General features: G+C 58.1%; 1 protein-coding gene across 2 annotated transcripts in view; it reads right to left on the reverse strand.

Annotated features, from left to right (window-relative positions):
• Window positions 1-305: 305 nt before the first annotated feature.
• NR5A1 (nuclear receptor subfamily 5 group A member 1) overlaps window positions 306-19039 on the reverse strand; it is a 20923-nt gene continuing 2189 nt past the window's right edge. The window contains exons 3-6 of one of the 2 annotated variants that reach the window (XM_006917951.2): window positions 18005-18630; window positions 10853-10972; window positions 8836-8983; window positions 306-1205 (exon numbers count right to left, since the gene is read on the reverse strand). In XM_006917951.2, the coding sequence (XP_006918013.1) occupies window positions 958-1205; window positions 8836-8983; window positions 10853-10972; window positions 18005-18630 (1142 nt within the window). In that variant the 3' untranslated portion in view covers window positions 306-957. The remainder of the gene's footprint in view (window positions 1206-8835; window positions 8984-10852; window positions 10973-18004; window positions 18631-19039) is intronic. The other variant, XM_006917952.1, reaches the window with a different exon arrangement.

Consider the following 19039-nt stretch of genomic DNA (forward strand, 5'->3'; position numbering starts at 1 on the left):
CAGAGCTCTTCTCTGGACTGGAATGGGGGCTCAGAAATAGACCCAGCACCACCAATGGAGTACTTGGTATGAGGGTGTTTGGGAAGAAACCATGGGCTGTGTTTGGTGCTAATCCCCAAACTCCAGCCTCAGTCCCCAAATCTGTCCCCTACCGCCCACATACACACCTTTTAAGGACTATCTAGATTAAGAAACAAAACAAAACAAAAACCTCTTGACTACAGCCTTGCCGATAAATACCAGCATGGGCTGGCCAAGTGTAGGTGGGGTTAGAATGTCGATTGCGTCAAACTTTTCTGGTTGGAGAGAGATAGAAAGATGATTGTAGCAAAATTCTTTTCAGATAATGTGTCAAAGTTCTCGCCTGCAGAAGTCAAATGGGGCAGAGGGCTAAGGAGGAAGTCTCTTTGTCCTCATCATTCTCCCAGTGTCCTCTAGGGCCTAACAGTCCCTGTTCAATTTTGCAAACTCAGTTATCCCTAGTTTACAAAACTGAGGACCTCCCTCCTGGTCCCTCTGAAGCGGATCTCCAGAGTTGATGCTCACTCAACCTCTTTCTGCTTCTGTATCCAGTAGAGGGGGAAGGGATGACCTCTGACCCAAGGGACATCAAGGTCCACCAGGGATTCCTGTACCTCCCCCCTGGACCTGTGCTCCGGACTCCAGGACAGACAGCTGGGAGCTGGGAGCAGGAAGAGGGGAAGGGGGTGGTTAGCAGCCACCTCCTTGGGGCACACTGACTGGCAGGCAAATGCCAGTGGCTAGTGAGGACCACCCCGCCTCAGCCAGGCCCTGCCCGCCTGCACCCACTTCCCAAACACGGGGCTTCAGAGAGCTCAGGGGAGCAGCCTACACGATGGGGCTCCTGGGTCGGCATAATAAAATAAACCATCTAGAGGGCCGCAGGGTGGCTGCAACCCCTCCCCCAGCCCGGGTCCCAGCCCCACCCAGCCCAGATCAAGTCTGCTTGGCCTGCAGCATCTCAATGAGCAGGTTGTTGCGGGGCATCTCGTTGCCCAGGTGCTTGTGGTACAGGTATTCCTTGGCCTGCATGCTCAGCGCCCTCACCTCCACCAGGCACAGCAGCAGCTGCTGGAACTTGTCCCCGCAGTGCGGGTAGTGGCACAGAGTGTAATCAAGCAGGGCAGCATTGGCCTTCTCCTGAGCGTCCTTCACCAGGCTGTGGTTATTCAGGAACTTCACATCTGCAAAGGGAGAGCTCGATCACCATCGCCCGCCCATCACCTCATCAGCCGTCACCAGTGTCACCAACACGGCCCCCAGCGACCACGCAACCACCGTCTCCCCGTCACCACCATATCGCCGTCACCACCACGGTCGAGGAACATGGCCACCATCATCAGTCACCAATACTGACATGTTTTCCCCAAACATGGCCACTGCGGCCGTCATCAAGCTCACCTCAACCATTCCTGTCGCCACCATCATCGCCATCACCTTCACCGCCACCATCGGCAGTCACCAACACCAACCTCCCTGTGGTTATCACGAACACAGCCACCAGCACCATCAACCATCCAACCGCAGTCACCTGTCCCCATCAGTACCGTCATCACCGCAGTGGTCCCAATGAACACCTCCATCATCACCGAGCCCATCGCCAACCTCGCCATGTGTAACCCTGGCCATGTTTTTTAACCTCTCAGTCTGTAAAATGAGGGTGACAATAGTGCCTGCTTCACAAGATCGTCAAGAGAGTTCAGTGCTCAGAACAGTGTCCGGCACCTGTTAAGGCCCAATTCGTTACCATATATTTCACCACGGCCACGATTGACACCATCCCCATCCACACTGTCAAAACCATCCTGTCGCCATCATCCCCATGGTGGTCACTATCGGCACCACCACCTGCCACAATCATCACTGTCCCCATCACCAGAAATGCACACTGTGAGTGGAAGGGCCCCTTCTCACACCTGTGAGGCGCATGCACTGCTGTGGCCCCATTCTAGAGAGCGACACGCACTCCGACCAATCAAGAGGCTGCAGTACCACAAAGGGATTCTCCCATGAGGCCATGGGAGACTGTAGATGTTCACCACAGCAGTATTCGCGATGATGGGGAGGTGGCCTGGATGGCCACGTGGTAGCTGCATCCCCAGTGAGCAGATATAACACACAGAGCAATGATGGGTCTTTAAAAGCGTGAGGCTGAGTGGGAAAAAACAAAACAAAACAAAACAAAAAAGATAAACCCAGAACGAGGTCTAAAAGGCAAAGATCTCTACATAGTTAAAACGCTAGTACACGGAGCAGGCTTGTTATGTAAGAGCAGGGACAAACGGGATCCGAGTCACACACAAAGGAGCAGTTGCCTATGGGAGGGAGAGCGGGGTGGGTGGCTCCACGTGAACCAATGATTCTTGGTGCCATGAACGGAGAAGCGTGATCAACGCACCCTCTACACCCGAGGTCCGGTGAAGAGACAAAAAACAAAATGTCTTTGGAGTGAGATGGATGGGGGTTCAAATCCCAGCCCACTGTGTAGGAGGCCTGTGCCTGCTCGCATGTGACCGGAAAGACCTTCCTCCTCTCTGAAAGGGGCTGCACCCACCTTGCAGGGGCAAGAGCATGGGTGCAGGGGCCGGTGCACGTGCCTGGCCCCCAGGGGTGCCCATAGAGGGTCAGCTTCTTGGCACATGAGTCTTCGTCTCAGCTTGCAGGCCTCAAGCTGGAGCTGAAGGATCTCCAGCTAGTGCCCTGCCTGGAGGCTGAGGGCCAGCAGGAAGCCGCAGAACTGGTCCCCCATCCCCAAATCCCAGCCCGGCCTTGTCTGGGATTGTGGTGTAGGGTGGCCCAGAAAATGGCCATTGATTTGGGTCCCCTCCGCCCCCCTCGCCCCCAGCCCTGCTGCCGCAGGGGAGTCGGGAGCCCAGCATGTGCAGCCTGTGGCCCTTCTAATCCCTCTTAACACCCACTGCGCCGGGAAAGCTCGATGCTCCTGGCAACCCTGATCCCCAGCCGCCCCCGGTGCGCCTGCGGAGGCCAGTGATGTCCAAAGGCGGATTTAGGGAAACCCAAGCCGGGCCGGGGCGTGCGGCAGGACCTGGCCCCGACCTCCACCCTCACTCCCAGTGCCGCCTCCCTCCTTCCAGAAGCCCAGATCATCTTCTTCCTCACCTCCATGGATCGCCATTAGCCCATAAGGCACCTGGGCACCCATTAGAAAGAAGTGCCCCCCTTCTCCACAGAAAGACAGCTTGATGAGGGCCAGGCAAGCTGATCTCAGCCCCTTCTGTCCCCTGCCTGGGTGCCTTCCTGCAGTGACCAACCTGCCCAACTGTACAGAGCAGCCCTGCTCCTTAGCCTGGTCGGCCCCGGACACACTCAAAGGTCATGGGAAGTCCCTGCCACCTAGCTCCATCCCTACCCCAACCTCTTTCCATACTCTCAATACTCTCCCCTCTGCCTTCACCTCCACCCCCGCCCCACCCACCACCATCCCTGGAGCTGGCAATTCTCCTGACATTATCTTCTGACAAGTCACGATAGGAGGCTGAGGGTCCAGAAAAGGGGAGGGGCCGGCTCAAGGCCACACAGCAGTAAAGGGGCCCGGAGGAAAGAACTGGGGGTGAGGGAAGCCTGGCCGGGATGCTGCAGTGGAGGCCGGAATGAGAGGGGGCTGGGGGCCCGAGCCTCGGCTTTACCCGGATTTACTGTTCTCTGCAGCACCAGACCAGGGACAGCGGGCGGAGTACAGGGGGTGGGCGCAGAACGGACAGTGCTCAGGGACAGCTCCCCTCCTAGCAGTCCCATGGGTCCCACAGCTCTCTGCAGACCGGAGACCCCCACTGTCCCCACGAGGTGGGCTACAGGCCTGGGGAGGGAAGCACAGTCACTAGTTAAGCCCCAACAACCACAGTACAAGTGGACCCAGTTTCCTGGGCGCCGGCCAGACACCTCGCCTCCAGCTCTGTTAATCCCCGCAGGTACCCGGGGAGGCAGGGAGGAGCATACCCCGATGCGGAGTGCCTGGAACACACAACAGATGCCAGAGTTCAGGTTCAAACCCAGGTGTCTCTGGCTCCAAAGCTCTATGGGCAAGCAGGGGTGGGGTCAAGATCGGACATCGGTTCCTGGGAGACTGGACACCGTAACATTACATTTCATGCAATCCAGGAGTCCCACCCAAGGGCCCATCTTGGGGCCCTAGGTTTCGCCGGAGAGGCTACGCTGGACTCCAGACTCAATTTCATCTTCATCTTGGAGACCATTGTCAAGTCCCACCCCTTCCCCCAGCCTCTCTGTGAGCCCGTCTAAAGGGACTGTGCAAGACCGTGGGATAACAGATGTGACAGAGCCAACATCACACAGACGCCGTGCCCTTCTTCCTTCAGACGCAGGGAGGGCTCACACAAACCTGGAGGTGCCCCCTTCCTGTGTCAGGGGTTCAAATCCCAGCTCCACCACCAGCTGGGTGACCTTAGGCAAGTCCCTTCCCCTCTCAGAGCCTCAGTTTCCTGTGATCTGCAAAATGGGGGTAAATCCATCTGTCAGGGCACCCAAGAACTGGACCCAATCTGTGCCCAGCGCTGGGCCTTGAGCCGTCACAGGTTGAAGATGGGCACCTTCGAGAAAAGCCTGCGTGCACCCCCAAGCCCGCTCCGCTCCCAGCAATCCCAGAGGTGGGAGATGGGAGGGGGCTGGGAGACAGCACCCCCCACCCCCACGCCCCAGAGAGCAGCCTGCTAGCTCTGCGGAGCTGGGGGCCCCCAGGTTCTCAGAAAAGCCCCCTTTTCACGGTTTAATTGAATATTTGAATAATCTTTTCATTCCAGCGAGGCATAAAGAATGTTGTCCCAATAGCGGTGACTCAGGCAGGCGCCCCCGCGCACAATGGCTCCTGGAGTGGGGCTGCTATTCAGGCCGCCTTTTGTTGGCGAGGAGCAGTGGGTAAATTGCAAACGCTTAAGGGAATGCTGCTGCCGCAGCCTCAATGGAAGTCAGGAAATCGAATGTTAGGTCAATCCATTAAGCTTCGATTAAGTCCTCTGCAGAACAATGCCAGCCGGGCCCATCTTCATAAACACCGTGATTGCCAGGAGAGAGGCACTAATTTTAATTAAACCTCCTTACCTGCCTCCCCGCCTGCCTGAGACGGCTATTTAGACACCAAATGGCACCCTTCTGCGGAGGCAGGCGAGAAGGAGGCGCTGAGTGGGCTGGAGGGCAGTCGGGTGGGTGGCTTAGGGTAGGGGGAAGAGTGGGGAGACAGGCATCATAGGGGTTCAGGTTGTCCAGCCCAGGGAGGCACTGCCCCAACGGTGACGTGTCCAGCATGCCAGCCGGAGGTCAACGGGCAAGCGGTTGTCCCTCTCTGGCCCCAGTTCCCTTGGGGACCCAGGTCATGAGAGGCGCTCCCTCTCCCACCTTCCAGACTCAGCAGATCTTCCCTCTCATCTCGCCCAAATTCGTCCACTTCAGCCCGGTCCCAGGTCTAGCCCCTCGCAGGGCTGTGGGCTGCCACCTGCCATCCTCTTCCCATGCTGCAGCTGGGAGCGCCTTGCTACGTACGACACCAATCCGCCCATGCTGCTCCCTGCGGGAAATCCTTCCGAAGGGAAGGGGTAAGGTGCTTGGCCTGGCACAGCTCAGCAGCCCCCTCTCCACCCGCCCCCTGCCCCACGGCCACGCGGACCTTCAGGATTCCCCACACCTCTGCACGAGCTGTCCCTTCGGTCTGGAATGCCCTTGCTGCTGCTTGCTTTGTTTCACCCGGAACACTCCTACCTGTACCATAAGGCCCAACTCAGAGGCCCCTCCTCCAAGAAGCCTTCCCTGATATCCTAGGTGTGGTTGATTTCTCTTCGTTGGCTCAACCCTGATGACCCTGGACGGCCCAGGCTCTTCTCCTAAGCTGGAACCTCTCAGCCGATGGTGTCCGTGGCTCACTTGACCTCCTCTCTCATTGCTCTCCCATGAGCCCAGGCAGGCCCAGGTGCCAGCGCCTTCTCCTGCCCTCACGGCCCCAACCTCACCGGGATTTCTGGCTGGCTAGGCCAGGCACTCCCCCACCACCCACCCACCTCAGTCCCCAAAGGCCAGGCACTGTACAAGACACAAAGCGTGCAATAGAGATGGAGACCGAGTCATTCATTCATGCATTCATTCATTCACTCTATTCATTAACTTGTTCATTTGCTCATTAACTTAATAATGGTGGTTATAATGTGTTGTGATACTAACACATATTCTGAGGTCCAGGCCAAGCGCTGAGCACTTTGGGGAATTCTCTCATTAAATCCTCGTAGCAAGTTAAGGATTCTTATTATGGTCATTTTACGGATGTGGCACAGAGGCCCAGAGAATGGAGTGACTTGCTCAAGGCCACACAGCCAGAGAGAGAGTCCAGATATAGAATCCAGGTGGCCCGTCCCTAGTCCCTATTCCCACTCGCTGCTCCACCCTGCCTGGCATGGGTGCACACCCGTGTGCATACGTGTGCACACACTCTCACTCCTCCGTCCTGCAGCCAAGCACTGAGCTCTCAGGCCCCAGCGACCTCCCCTGGGAAACAGGATGAAGGTCAGCATGAAGCGGGCAGGCACTCGTGGGCACGGCCCTCACTCGGCCCAGGAGAAGAGGGCTGGGCTCAGCCGTGCTGTCCTCTGTACGCTCCACAGGAGGACAAGTCCAACACTGATCACCTGGTAGAGGCCACAGCTGAGCTGGGGCTGCGCCTCACGTCCCCTGTACCTGGGGCTTTGGTGGGAAAAGAGCTGAGGGCCACAGGGCTTGGGCCTCAGGTCCCACCCAGGTAGTCTGCGAAGCCAAGACATTGTCCCTGTTCCGCAGGGGGTGCCCAAGGATAGGTGGAGCCCTAGCCAAGAGGCCTGGTGGCTGGCAGTCCACTCCCCACCCTCCCCTCCCCAGGGACCTCCCTGGAGGCCTCGTGACGGCAGTCTGGTCAAGAACTATCACCTCACAAACCACCCGGACTGCAACAGATCCCACACTGCAATTCCATGTGCCCAAACACCACGCATCCCTCCAAAGCCCTCACGTCTCCACTTCTCCCCAGCCACTCCCCAATGACACACGGATTCTTCACTTACCGTGACACATAAAAACCCACAAGCCTGTAAAAGTTCACAGTCTGCACACGTGTGAAAACAAAGATACAAACACAAAGGCACGAACACACGCCTGACGCCTGGATTCCCCATATCCCAACCACAGCCACCCACGGCTTCTGCTGAGCAGGTCCCAAGTCCAGCAGCTCTCAGATGAGACTGGGAGGAAGGAAGGGGCTCCTGCAGCGGGAGACAGCCTGGCCTGGGCCCCTGAAGCTCCTCTGCAGGCCTCAGGCCACGGCCCCTAACTGGTTGCCTAAGATTGGGCCCCCACCCCCCACCACGGTTGTCCCCTACCTACCACTGCAGCTGTGCAGATAAACCCTCCAGCTACCAGCCTGTTGAGTCAGAAGACCCAGCCCAGGCACCCAGGCCCATGGCCACGGCCAGAGCACCGGGCTTCCCACGGTCAACACTTCACTAATCATGCCCTCCCAGCCCACTTCTTCCCCTCCGCTTCTGCCTCCCTCCACTCGAACCCTTGCCAGACTGTGGCTGTGATGCCATCTGCCACAAAGATGATGTCTCAGTCCTGCCCCCTCCTCAGGTGACAAGGCATTTGTGACCCTCTGTTCCAACCTCCCACCCCATCTATTCCTCCGCTAAAGGATTTATCCCCCCAGCAAACTTGTACTTATCCTCCAAGGCCCTGCTCAGATGTTCCTCCTCCAGGAAGCCCTCCAGGCAGTGGCCTTGCTCCCCACCCTGGGTTCCCCATCTCTCTGTCCCAGCCCTGATGGTGCTGGCAGGAGGACTCTCCCAGATTGGGAGACACCTGAGAGCAAGGAACACCTCTATGTTCATGTGTCACTAGGCACAGGGAGGGAGGGCACTGAAGATGGCTTTTCGGGTGAAGGGCAGGAGGTGGCCAGCCTGGCGAGGGCCCAGAAGAAGGGTGGAGACTGGACCGGCGCAGGCTGCGTGGGTCGGGACGTCAGTGGGAGGGAGACACCAGAGCCTCGGGGAGCGGGGCGAGCGGGGGGCCTGGGCTCGCCCTCTGCCCGCTGCCGGCTGTGTTTCTGTTTTTAGCGCTTGCTGCGATCTTCCAGGCCAAAACGTTTCACTAACCTGTCTACTAACATATGTATTTTACTAATCATTTTATGCTCATTGTCTTTCTCCCCAAGAGAAGCTCAGCTCCCTGAAGATAGAGATTTGGGTCTTGTTTGTATTCCCAGTATCTTGCACAGGGCACTTGCTCAGCAGATGTTTGAAGGATGGATGGATGGATGGATGATGGATGGATGGATGGATGAGTGAGTGAGTGAGTGGATGAGTGGATGGGCAAAGGGGTCTGGGCCCCATAGAGCTCAGAGTCAGAATCTGGACCTCCTCCAGAGCAAGGAATTGGGAAAAACAGGGACCCCAGGAGGGGAGCCAGGGAGCAGAAGCTCCTGAAATCGCTCAGGCACCTTCTGGAGGTGGCACGGGCCCTTTTCTTGGGCTTTCAGCCAGGAATTCACCAAATTCTCAGAAAGGGGGTCTTTGTTCCATAAAGAGAAAGTCTTAGACATTATCTTGGCCCTCTGGACTTTCAAACAAAAAAACTGAGGCCCAGAGAGGAAGCAAGTCCCATGTTAAGCACCAGCTCCCCTCACACCCTTATTCGCTGAGGGAAGGGGTGCTTGCCCCGCCGAGGCTCCAGTGCATAGCCCCATCTTGGGGGTCTCAATGCCAGCCTGGCCATCTACCTGCCCCCTTAGCACGCCCGGCCGGGCCAGGCCCTGCTCAGCCCACTCACCGAGGCTGAAGAGGATGAGGAACTTGAGGCAGACGAACTCCTGGCGGTCCAGCTGCAGTGCGTGTAGCTGCAGCACCAGCTCCTGTGCCCGCAGCACCAGGCCGTGCAGCAGAGAGCCAGCCTGGGCGGCCACCGTGGTCAGCTCCACCTGGGAGGACAGACGACTGGGGTCAGGGGTTGGGAGTCAGGGGCACGGGGCAGGAGCTCTAACCAGGGACCGGGGGAGGGCATGGACGGGAAGCACCAGTCAGAGGCTGGGCATCGGTGTGTCCAGACCTGGAGCTGAGCCAGGTGGGGGCAGCAGCTCCTCAGGCCCCAGGAACCCTCCTAGCCCTGATACCCAGGGCCCAGGCTTCTCAGCCTTCTTCAAACTGCCGGCCCAGAGCTGAGGGCCCCTGTGGCAGCAGAGCCAACCCCATGCGGGTGGGTGCAGAGGGAGCATTGAAGGGTCCTTCACACACAAAGAGCTGCTGCCAGGCCCAGTGGTACAAGATGCTTTCGTGTTTTGTATGGCGTCTGCTGCAAATACCACGTCGTGCTGGGTGTGGGGGCAGGTGCAGGGAAGGTCTGCCTGGGCACACGTGGATATGGCCACAAACGCCCACACCTGGACATCTGGGCTGCGGATGTGGCCACATTCACACGCGTGCATGGACACACTCACAGCATCGTCCGTCCACTTCATGAAGTGAACATACACACACACCCTTGAACAGTCACATCACTGGGCAGCACAGACAGACACACGCCCATGTATGTGTTCCCACTGACATGGCAACAAGCATATCTCGACAACCACACGTTTATGTGCGTAGAGATATTTGCACAATAAAATACAGGCAAACACACACACACACACACACACACACACACACACACAGAACATTCCCATGGCCTCAGAGACTCTGCCGGGCACGTGGACACAGGCTAACACACACACACTCATACCTCAGACTCTTCGTTTGTATTCACGGGTGGCCTCAATGTCACACCCTTGAGACCAACAGTCCCTGGACCCTGAATGGCTTGAGACACCCAGGGTGAGAACGGAGGATGAGGACAGAAGGACAGAGGTCCTGGGATGGAGGCGGGGGGCGGGAAGCAGGGCCTCAGTCTCCCACCCCCACCCCAGAGCACCTGTGAAGCCCACTTCTCCTAAATACCCCCTGGGAGTGATGTCCCTCCCTGCACGGCTGGACCTGGGCATCCCCCTCCCTCCTTCCCTCCATTTCCCCTACATCTCCTCTGACCAGCTGGGGTCCTCCTCCTTGAACGGTGCCCCCAAGGTCCCCAACATTCTGAGCTGTGGGGTGGACGCCTCGCTTCCTGCTCACCTCCCATCTGGTCCCCCGTCGTGTGCCTCCCCAAACCTGGCCATGTCCTTCCGCACGGGAACCCTCTTGTTGCTCCCTGCCCCGTTTCCGGAATGTCTTTGCCCTGGGCTCCCATCCTGGTGCCTCTAAGTCTCTGATCTGAGCTCTTTGGGGCCCAGACCCCTCCGCCCATTCATTCATTCATTCATTCATCCAGGATTTAGGGCCTGCAAGGTCTTGTCCAACCTAGTACCTAGCAACCTCTCCAGCCTATGGCTTATCTTATCCCACCTACCCCCGGGCCCCCAAAACCCACAGTCTAGCACGCCAGTGGCTCCTGGTGGCTCAGGAGTCCTAAACATCCCTCTCTGGGCCTCTGCGCATGCTATCTCCTCTGCCTGTGGTGGAATTGGGGGCTGTGCGCCAACACCTTTCACTACCTGCCCGACCCCCATTCTACTCTCAAGATCCAGTGCCACCGTCACCTCCTCCAAGAGCCTCCCCAGAACAGGGTTCCTAGGGGCTGCCTCCTCTCAAGGCCATGGCCAGGGCTGATATTCCCGTAAACATTCCATGCACTTGGGGAAAGGGCTGATATTCAGGGTGCCCAGGGCCAGCCCTGCAGAGGCCTGGGACCTCTCCTGCGCCCAGAATTCTGGAAGTGCACAGTGGGGGTGGGACAGGGCACAGCAGGGTCCGGTCACCTCCTGCCCGGTGACCAGCAGGATGCTGCCCTCCTTGCCGTGTTGGATCTGGCGGTAGATGTGGTCGAACACCAGCAGCTCACTCCAGCAGTTCTGCAGCAGTGTCATCTGGTCAGCCACCTGCAAGGAAGAGGCACGGCGGGGTCCAGCAGGGTCCAGCCAGGGACCTTCCTCCTACCCATTTTCCTCCCAACGCTCAGTTCCGAGGCTCGGCTGGGTATGTGGCCTGGACGAGCTGCTTAACCTCTCCGTGCTCAGTCTGCCCATCTCTAGTTCTTCGAAGCGTGGCGGGGGGTCTAACAAAATAATAAGAGGGTCTAGCAGACGTGCTCGGGACTCAGATGGGCCTGGCTTCAGGCCCCAGCTCTGCCTCTTAACTAGTTGCATGACCTCAAGCAGGTTCTATAACCTTTCCAGGCCTCAGTTTCCTCATCTGTAGAGTGGGCGAAGTATTAAAAGGTAGCCTGGCAACACAAGCACTCAATAAATGTCACTGCACAATATCCATGGGAGAGCCCTGTGAAGGACTCCTTAGAATGATTACTTTTATGTGCCCATTTTGCCTGTGGTCACATCTCTAACAGCCCTGTGAGGTGGGTCGAGTGGTTTTCCGGATCTATGGAGAGACGATACTGAGCCCAGAGATGTTAAGTAACTTGCCCAAGGTCACACAGCTTGGGCAAGTTACTCGACACGCAGAGCCGCCAGGCTCAGGACTCCCTGGGCTGGCCTGTGGGCCTGTGGGCCAGCCCAAGGAGTGAGCCGGTGGGTGGCAGCAGTCTGATGTCTGAAGCGGGATCAGAACAGTGACAGAGAGTAGATTCTGAACACCGAGGCTGCAGTCGGGGCCCTCGGTGCACGGGCAGGACTGCCCTGGGCAGGCGTCCTTCCTCTCTGGACACCCCTAACAATGGCGAGTGGGACTCAGAAGCGTGGGATGCCAGGGCCAGAAGCACCCCGAGGGGTGCAAGCCCTGACCTAAACTCTTGTTTTTCAGATGAAGAATCTGCCACTCGGAGAGGGCGAGGGACCTTCCTGGGATCACAGTGGGAGAGCTGGGCTAGGGCCACGGTTGGCATTCTCAGCCCACAGCTCCCCGCAGTGACAAATACTAAGCCCTCCTAGGTGTTCCGTGCCGCTGGGCCCTGCGGGTCATCCTAGGAAGACACGGTGCAGACTCCAGTTCCTCTCAGCCTCTGCGGCTCATCAGTCAGCCACCATGTACCCAGCAGGTACCTCCCGGTCACAGTGACCCAGGCACCTTCCTGGCCCCTGCCCTGGGGCAAACCATGATAGCAAACAGCCATTGCACTGCAGCTCCACAGCCCTGTGAGGTAGGTCGAGTGGTTATCTGGTTCTATGGAGAGACGATACTGCACCCAGAGATGTCAAGTAACTTGCCCAGGGTCACACAGCTCTGTCTGGCTCCAGATGCATGTTCTTAGGCACTGGGTGTGAAATAAGACCCACCCTTGCCGCCCGGGAGTGCATGGCGCACTCTTCACCGCCCCGATGAAGCCCCCGCCGACCCTTCCTCCCTCCTTAGCGCCCTCACCATCCTTTGCACGTGGCACCTGCAACGTCTGACGGCATTTATTCATGCTTCTGCCTTCCCCAGCATCTGTGAGGTCTGGGAGGGCAGAACTGGGTCCCCAGAGGAGGGGTTAGTGAGCAGTGGATGAATGAATATGCTCCCCAATGTGCACAGAGAGCACAGAGGAACCACGCCCAATCCGAAGGCCAGAGAGGTCCAGGCAGACCCTGGCCTGAGAGCAACTGGCCCAGGCCTAACGAGTGGCTCCCTCTTCTGGGGGGTAGAAGCCCCCCACCCTCCTTCGTCTCCTGGTGGTGGCCCTAGGGCCTGTCCTCAGGCAGATGGAGGGAGAGAAACAGTGGACGAAGAGCTAAGCGAGTAGCTGCACGCGCAATCAGGCCTCCTCCAGGCCTCTCCTGCAGCCCCTTCTCCAGCCCACACGACGGAGGACAGGAGCGGGGGGTCAGTCTCTAGCCCGCTCTGAGTCGCCAGCCTCATGTCCTCCCTTTCCTCCCCTGACCTCCGTGTCAAGAACCCATACCTCTCCCTGCTCTCCAACAGAAGCTTCTTTCTAGAGCCCATCACGGCCAGAACAGGAACCCAGGCAGGGGGACCCCAGGCTCGGCCGCAGTCAGCCTGGACTGGAGGGGCCGGGAGAGACTGAGAACCGGGCAAGGCAGAATCACAGCCGTGTCTCCTTATCTCGGCTGATCTCTCCTCCGGAAGAACCCAGAGAGCTGGCAGGAGGCCTCTGTACCACAGTCCCCAAGGAGGGAGGCAAGGCTCAGTGAGTGCCTGTGACTGGCCCCAGCTCCAACATGGCCAAGACTCCTCACCCCTGCCCCAACGACACTCTGCCCATATTCCAGATAAGGGAACAGAGGCTCATCTCAGGTAAGACACAGGGAGCTGGGCTCTGCCCGGATGCCCCCAACTGGGCCAGTCATGGGGTGGGGGGTGTGCTGGGCACTGCCTGAGGCCCAAGTAGGAGGGGACTGGCCGCAGAGTCACACTGGCCCACCTTGGGCAACCCAGATGGAGGCAGAGCGGGAGGGAGGATGTGCGAGTCCAGTCTCTACCCCCCACCCATGGGGGCCCTTGGGAGCAGACATCCTTGTGCCCAGATTGAAGGAACAGGGGGTGGGGAGATGGGAGAGTGAAAGATAAGGGGAAGAATTAGGAGATAAGCGGGCTAAGCCTCGGGGAGAAAGCAGCAGGGGTCACAGTGACCCGGCTGGCCAAGCCCTGGGAGCAGACTCTGTACCCAGACCTCAGGCCCCAGGAGTGGGGGTGGCCCTGCCCAGTGGGGCTGATTGGGACAGAGGGGCAGAGAGCCACAACACGGTGGCCGAGCTCTGGCACCCAGGGGCCTTTGTCCGATTTCCAGTTCAGCCACAAACCCTTCTCTGCCCTAATTTCCCATTCTGAGAAGTGGGAAAGATAAATCCTACCTCTTTCAGTTAGAGAAAACATGGACACACAGCAACGTCAGCTGCGAAGGGCTCTGTGGACCACGGCCGGCTCTCCTGGGGACGATGCCCCAGCCCGCATTCCCACCCCGCCCCCAGCCAAGGGATCTTTCCGGCTCGATTTCTCACTCACTCTTCCCCTAAACGAACAGATGGACACATAAAGACAGCAAACTCCACAACACTCCCCATACAGATGAGCACACATGTGTACACACACACACACACACACACACACACACACACAAACACAAACACATGTACGCGCTTCTCTTTTTAAAAGAAAACCAGAGGGCTGTAGCTGCCAGCCCCTCTCCACAGGAAAGCAGGTGGCTAAGAGGCTCACTTAACCACAGAGGGTTGGTTTCACCTTCCATAAGTTTCTCCCTAAGCATAAGATTCCTCTTCCATCCCCAGGCCTCCCTGCCGCCCTGGGAACAAGGACATTTGCAGTCCCAGTGCTGGGGTCCCTCATCGCCTGGCCTCTCTGCCCGGCCCACCAGCCATCCACCCCTTCTGCCGTCTGCCACAAATCTTCCTGGAGCCTTGACACTTTGCAGCCTGCCTCAGAGACAGGGTATTTATGGGTGCAGAGCTGACCTCCCTCCCGGCAGGCCCCCCTCCGAGCCCCCTGGGGTCTGATCAGTCTGGCGGCCGAAGGCCAGCGGGCTCTGTAATTCTCCAGGGGCTGACATGCCACGGGCCAGCCACGGTGCTCTCCTGGCCGAGTAGTCAGCGGGCTCGTCGTTTGTCAGCCCAGGACTGACAGAGTTACTGCCGCTTAAATGAAACCATATATCTGAGCAGTTAAGTCCGCTGCTAACGGGGGGCCTCAGAGCGGGACGTTGAGGGTGAACTGATGTCAAGATGGGTCATTAGGCACTCTTGGCCCCTGCCTCCCCCTCCTTGATTCCTATCTTGCATCCTCCCAGCCTGTCCTTCACGGGGACTGTCCAAACAGGCTGGCTGTCTGGGCCTACACACTGCCCCCAACTGAGCAGCAAGGTACAGGTGAGTTTTCACTACCTGGCAGGTACGTGGTTACTTTCTAAGCCCAGGGTGAGGGGGGCACCTTCTCCCAGAGCTCTAGTGTGCTCAGAGGAGCATGGACACCGTGTATCTTTTCTCGCTCTTCCTAGCCAGGCCCGTATCTACCTGCAAGTGTAAATTCAAGTGTGTAGCAGCAGAAAAGACAGGAAGGAAGGGAGCTCCCACCTACCGAATGCTTCCTGTGTGCCGAACGCTGTGCTAAAATCTTTACCCGTCCTGGCTCACTAAATCCTTATAACAGCTCCATGAGGTAGATATTGTGCCCCCCGCCCCCCATTTTATAGATGAGGAAATTGAAGCTCAGAGGAGTAACGTAACTCACCCCAAATCACACACCTGGTAAGTGTCAGAGCTGGAAGTTAAACTCAGGCCTCTCTGATTCTGGTTTTTGCTATTAACTTCTGTCCACTGTCAGATCAAACATGCCATGATGTGTGATATGTAAAAATAGAAGCGGAGAGACAGCCAACAGAGGCAGGAAACAGGATGGAAGAGGAGAACCCCAAAAGGACATCTGGAGCCCCCCATATCCAGGTTCCCAGCATCCCTGACAGTTCAGCAAAGACTCCAGGCGCCCCCCTGGGCATCGAGACATCATCGACATCACAGAGGGCTGAGTGGGCCTCTAGGAAGAGGATGAGGCCCCAGCCGGCCCTGGTAGACCGTCCATAACCCACCGCCAATGGACCCACCTCCAGTCCGAGCTCTGCTTCTGACCCTACCAACCTCTCCCGCCCTGCCTCGTAGAACTACCTGGAACCCCTGCCACATGATGCCCTAACACCCTTCTGGGCCTTCGGCTGTGCTGCTCTTACTTCCTGGAATGGCTTAATCTTTTCCGGCTGCTTTCTGGAAAGGCACAAATCAAAGACACTGTCCCTGACTTCCTTAGATAGGGCCATCTGCCCTCCCACCAGGCTCCCTCTACCCCTTCCCATTGCTCTCAGATCCCTGGACACCTCGCAATGGCATTATCTATGAGCATGTCTGTCCCCTCCTCTAGCCTGGCAGCCTCCTGAGTTCAATTCATTTCAATGTCCCCAGTGCCCAGCCCAAGGGGTGCCCACTCTCAGAACCAGGGATCCCCCTTTGCTGTCTGCTAAGATCTATCCTGCCTGGAGGTGGGGGGATGAATGGTCAGCCCAAAGGGAGAACGGGGTCATTCAGCACCCCTCCCACTTTTCTGCCTCCCCACCTCTGGCTTTGCAAACAAACACCAGTCGAAGGCTCAGTAGACCAGCGGGGCGGAGCTTCCAGGTGGCTGATGAGAGGCCCTCTAGGGGCTGGGCTGGTACTTATTTGCAAGGCTTCTTTACAGAAAGTGGTGGCCACGGTTCATATTCCTGGGCTTAATTCAGAGACTCTGGGAAGGGGAAGCAGGAAGGTTTGGACCACAGAGAATCCAGAAGCAGGAAAAAACACTCAGCAAAGCTGGGACAAAAGCCCTTCCCATCCTGCGTGAAAAACCCCGAGAGACCAGGAAGGCGGCCAGAGGAAGTGCCCTGCCCCTGGACCCAGGCTTCTGGAAGGCCGGGAAGGCGCTGCTCCTCCTCCCTCTGCACAGGGGGCTCATGGGAAATTTGGAGGGAAGCTGGCAACCAACCCAAGAGTCCTGGGATCCTCATCCCCCCAACGCCAGCCATGAGTGGAACAATCCATCTGGGATTGTTCAAGGCCCTGACTCTTGTCCCATCCACAAGGTCAGTTCAGAGAGGGGATAGGGCTAAGATGACCCACCCCGTGACACCTGGCATATCCCCAGGCCTCGGCCAAAACAGTAGAAGCAAGAGCCATCACCACCAATTGATGACTCCCAGAGTAACCCAGCCCCCCAGCCCTGTGATGCCTCAAGGGTTCACAATGCCCACCCCCACCTATTCCCCCCATGCCCAGTCCAGCAGGCAGTGCCCCCGGCCCATCCGGCCACCTGCCCCTAGAGGAAGCCCAGGCCTGAATGGCGTCAGCACTGACAATGCTGCTCAAGGCTGCAGTGGCCCCAGCAGAGAGGGCAGCAGGTTCTGCTATTTACACCCAGCCCCGGAACAGCCAGGGGGGCAGGCGAACGACACACGCCGATCGGCCTGGATAACGAGGGCCTGGGCCTAGGCCAGGGAGGATGGGCCTTGGCCGAGCTTGGGGGTCTCTGAGGTTAGCAGAACACCCTGATCATAGGGAGTCAGGGACGAGAGGGGCAGCTGCCAGGCCTTTGGCCCTTCAAACCACTAGGCGATGACTGGGAAGTTCTTTCTTGTCAGGCCTCAGTTTCTCCTGACGCTTATTTGCCTGATTACTCTAGCTGCAGGTTGCTCAAACCAGGGAGTGGAAGACTTTGCAGGAAAGGAAGTCGGCCTCATCTAGAAGATCAGCGGCCGGGCCTGCAATCCCCCATCTACCCTCCCACCCAGCTGCCCTTGCACGCACTGACACGCAGACGAACACTGACACGCAGACACACACACTTATACGTGGAACCAACCATCATTTACAGGAGAGGCACAGACGGCAAGATCCTTTAAGTAGCTGGGAAGAAGGCCCATAATCATCCCAAACTGAGATACTAAGACACTTATCTATGACATTTGAGGCTGGCGGAGATTGGTGGCTTCTCCAAATGGGAGGACAGGATGGGTTGGACCCTCTTCCTGACATTGGGCTGGGGCAGTCCGAGACAGTCTCCCAAGGACTCAGCTAGACCTTTGGGAGCCCAGGTTCTCAGAGGAAGAGAGATAAGTGCCTATAGAGACCCAGAGAGAAACAGACAGACCGAGAGGGCTGGAGAAACGCAGAGAAGCAGAGAGACAGCACGTCACGGGGGGAGAGAGAAACGGAAAGAAGCAGAGGCAGAGGTAAAAGAAGCAGAGGCTGTGAGAGATAGACTCAAGCAACAGAGAAGGAGAGAGAGGAAGGGTGTGAGTGAGAAGGCGGGGGGAAGACAAGGAAGGCTGCGATGGACCAGAACGCTCCTCAGTGTCTCTCCGTCACCAGATAGTGCCTGATGCCACAGGATGGCCCCATCCAAGGAGTAACCAAGACTAAGGCTTGGGCAGCCAAGAGGACACTCCAGATCCAGCTGCCAGCCAGGTGGGAAGAGGGACTCACCTCCAGCTCCTTGAAGACCATGCACCTGCGTGCCCAGTCCACGATGGAGATGAAGGTCTGGTCGGCCATCCTGCACAGGAGGCCGAAAGGCGCAGGCTGGTCGGGGCGGCCTTTGGCAGGTTCCTGCAGGCAGCCCACGATGCGTGCCCGCACCTGGTCCTCATCCGGCTCCAGCTGTAGCAACTGCAGGATGAGCTCGGGCACGCCAGGCCCTCCGGAGAAGGGCTCTGGGTAGCCGTAGGGTGGCCCGGGCTGCGGTGGGCTGGCGTAGGGCTCTGGGTACTCGGACTTGATGGCACGGCCAGGGAAGGTGGGATAGAGGTAGCCGGCCAGGGGCCCATGGGCACCAGGCATGGCCATGGGCAGTGCCGGGGCCCCAAAATCGCTCAGCGGCCCAGCAGGGGGACCAGAGGCCAAGCCCTTGGGCTCTGGGGCGTGCAGGCCAGGGGGTAGCATGTAGTCCGGCGGGGGAGGGGGCGGTGGGGGAACCCCCACTGGGGGCCCCGTCTCCAGTTTGAAGCCATTTGCTCGAATCTGTGCCTTCTTCTGCTGCTTCAGGGCCCGGTCCCGCTTGTACATGGGCCCAAACTTGTTCCGGCCGCCCCGCATGCGGTCAGCACGCACAGCTGTGGGCAGAGGCGGGGGTCAGGCTCGCCCCCTTCGAACCAGCCTCCATAGCGCCCCACTCGCGGTCTTTCCCAAACAACCTGTGTTACTGCCCAGCTCAATACCGTTTCACGGCCCCCTCTGCCTGCAGGGGAAGCCCGTCTGCTAAGCCTGGCACTCAAGGCCCTGTCCACCGTTCTGGGTTGTCCCTCATCAGACCCTGTGCGCCTTCCACTCCGCCTTACTCATCTCTTTGTTCCTTTCCTTAGCTCTCTTCTTTCATCCTGCCTTTGATATTCCTTCTGCCTCAAACTCTTCCCTTCTCTCCTATACTCAGTTCATCACCTCCATGCAGTGTTCTTGGATTCACCCAGGCAGAATATACTGTCCTTGCTCCAGATGTCCTGCCTCTTGCCCACTCTCATCCTG

The sequence above is a fragment of the Pteropus alecto genome, unplaced genomic scaffold, assembly GCF_000325575.1.
Source record: "Pteropus alecto unplaced genomic scaffold, ASM32557v1 scaffold67, whole genome shotgun sequence".
NCBI lineage: Eukaryota > Metazoa > Chordata > Mammalia > Chiroptera > Pteropodidae > Pteropus > Pteropus alecto.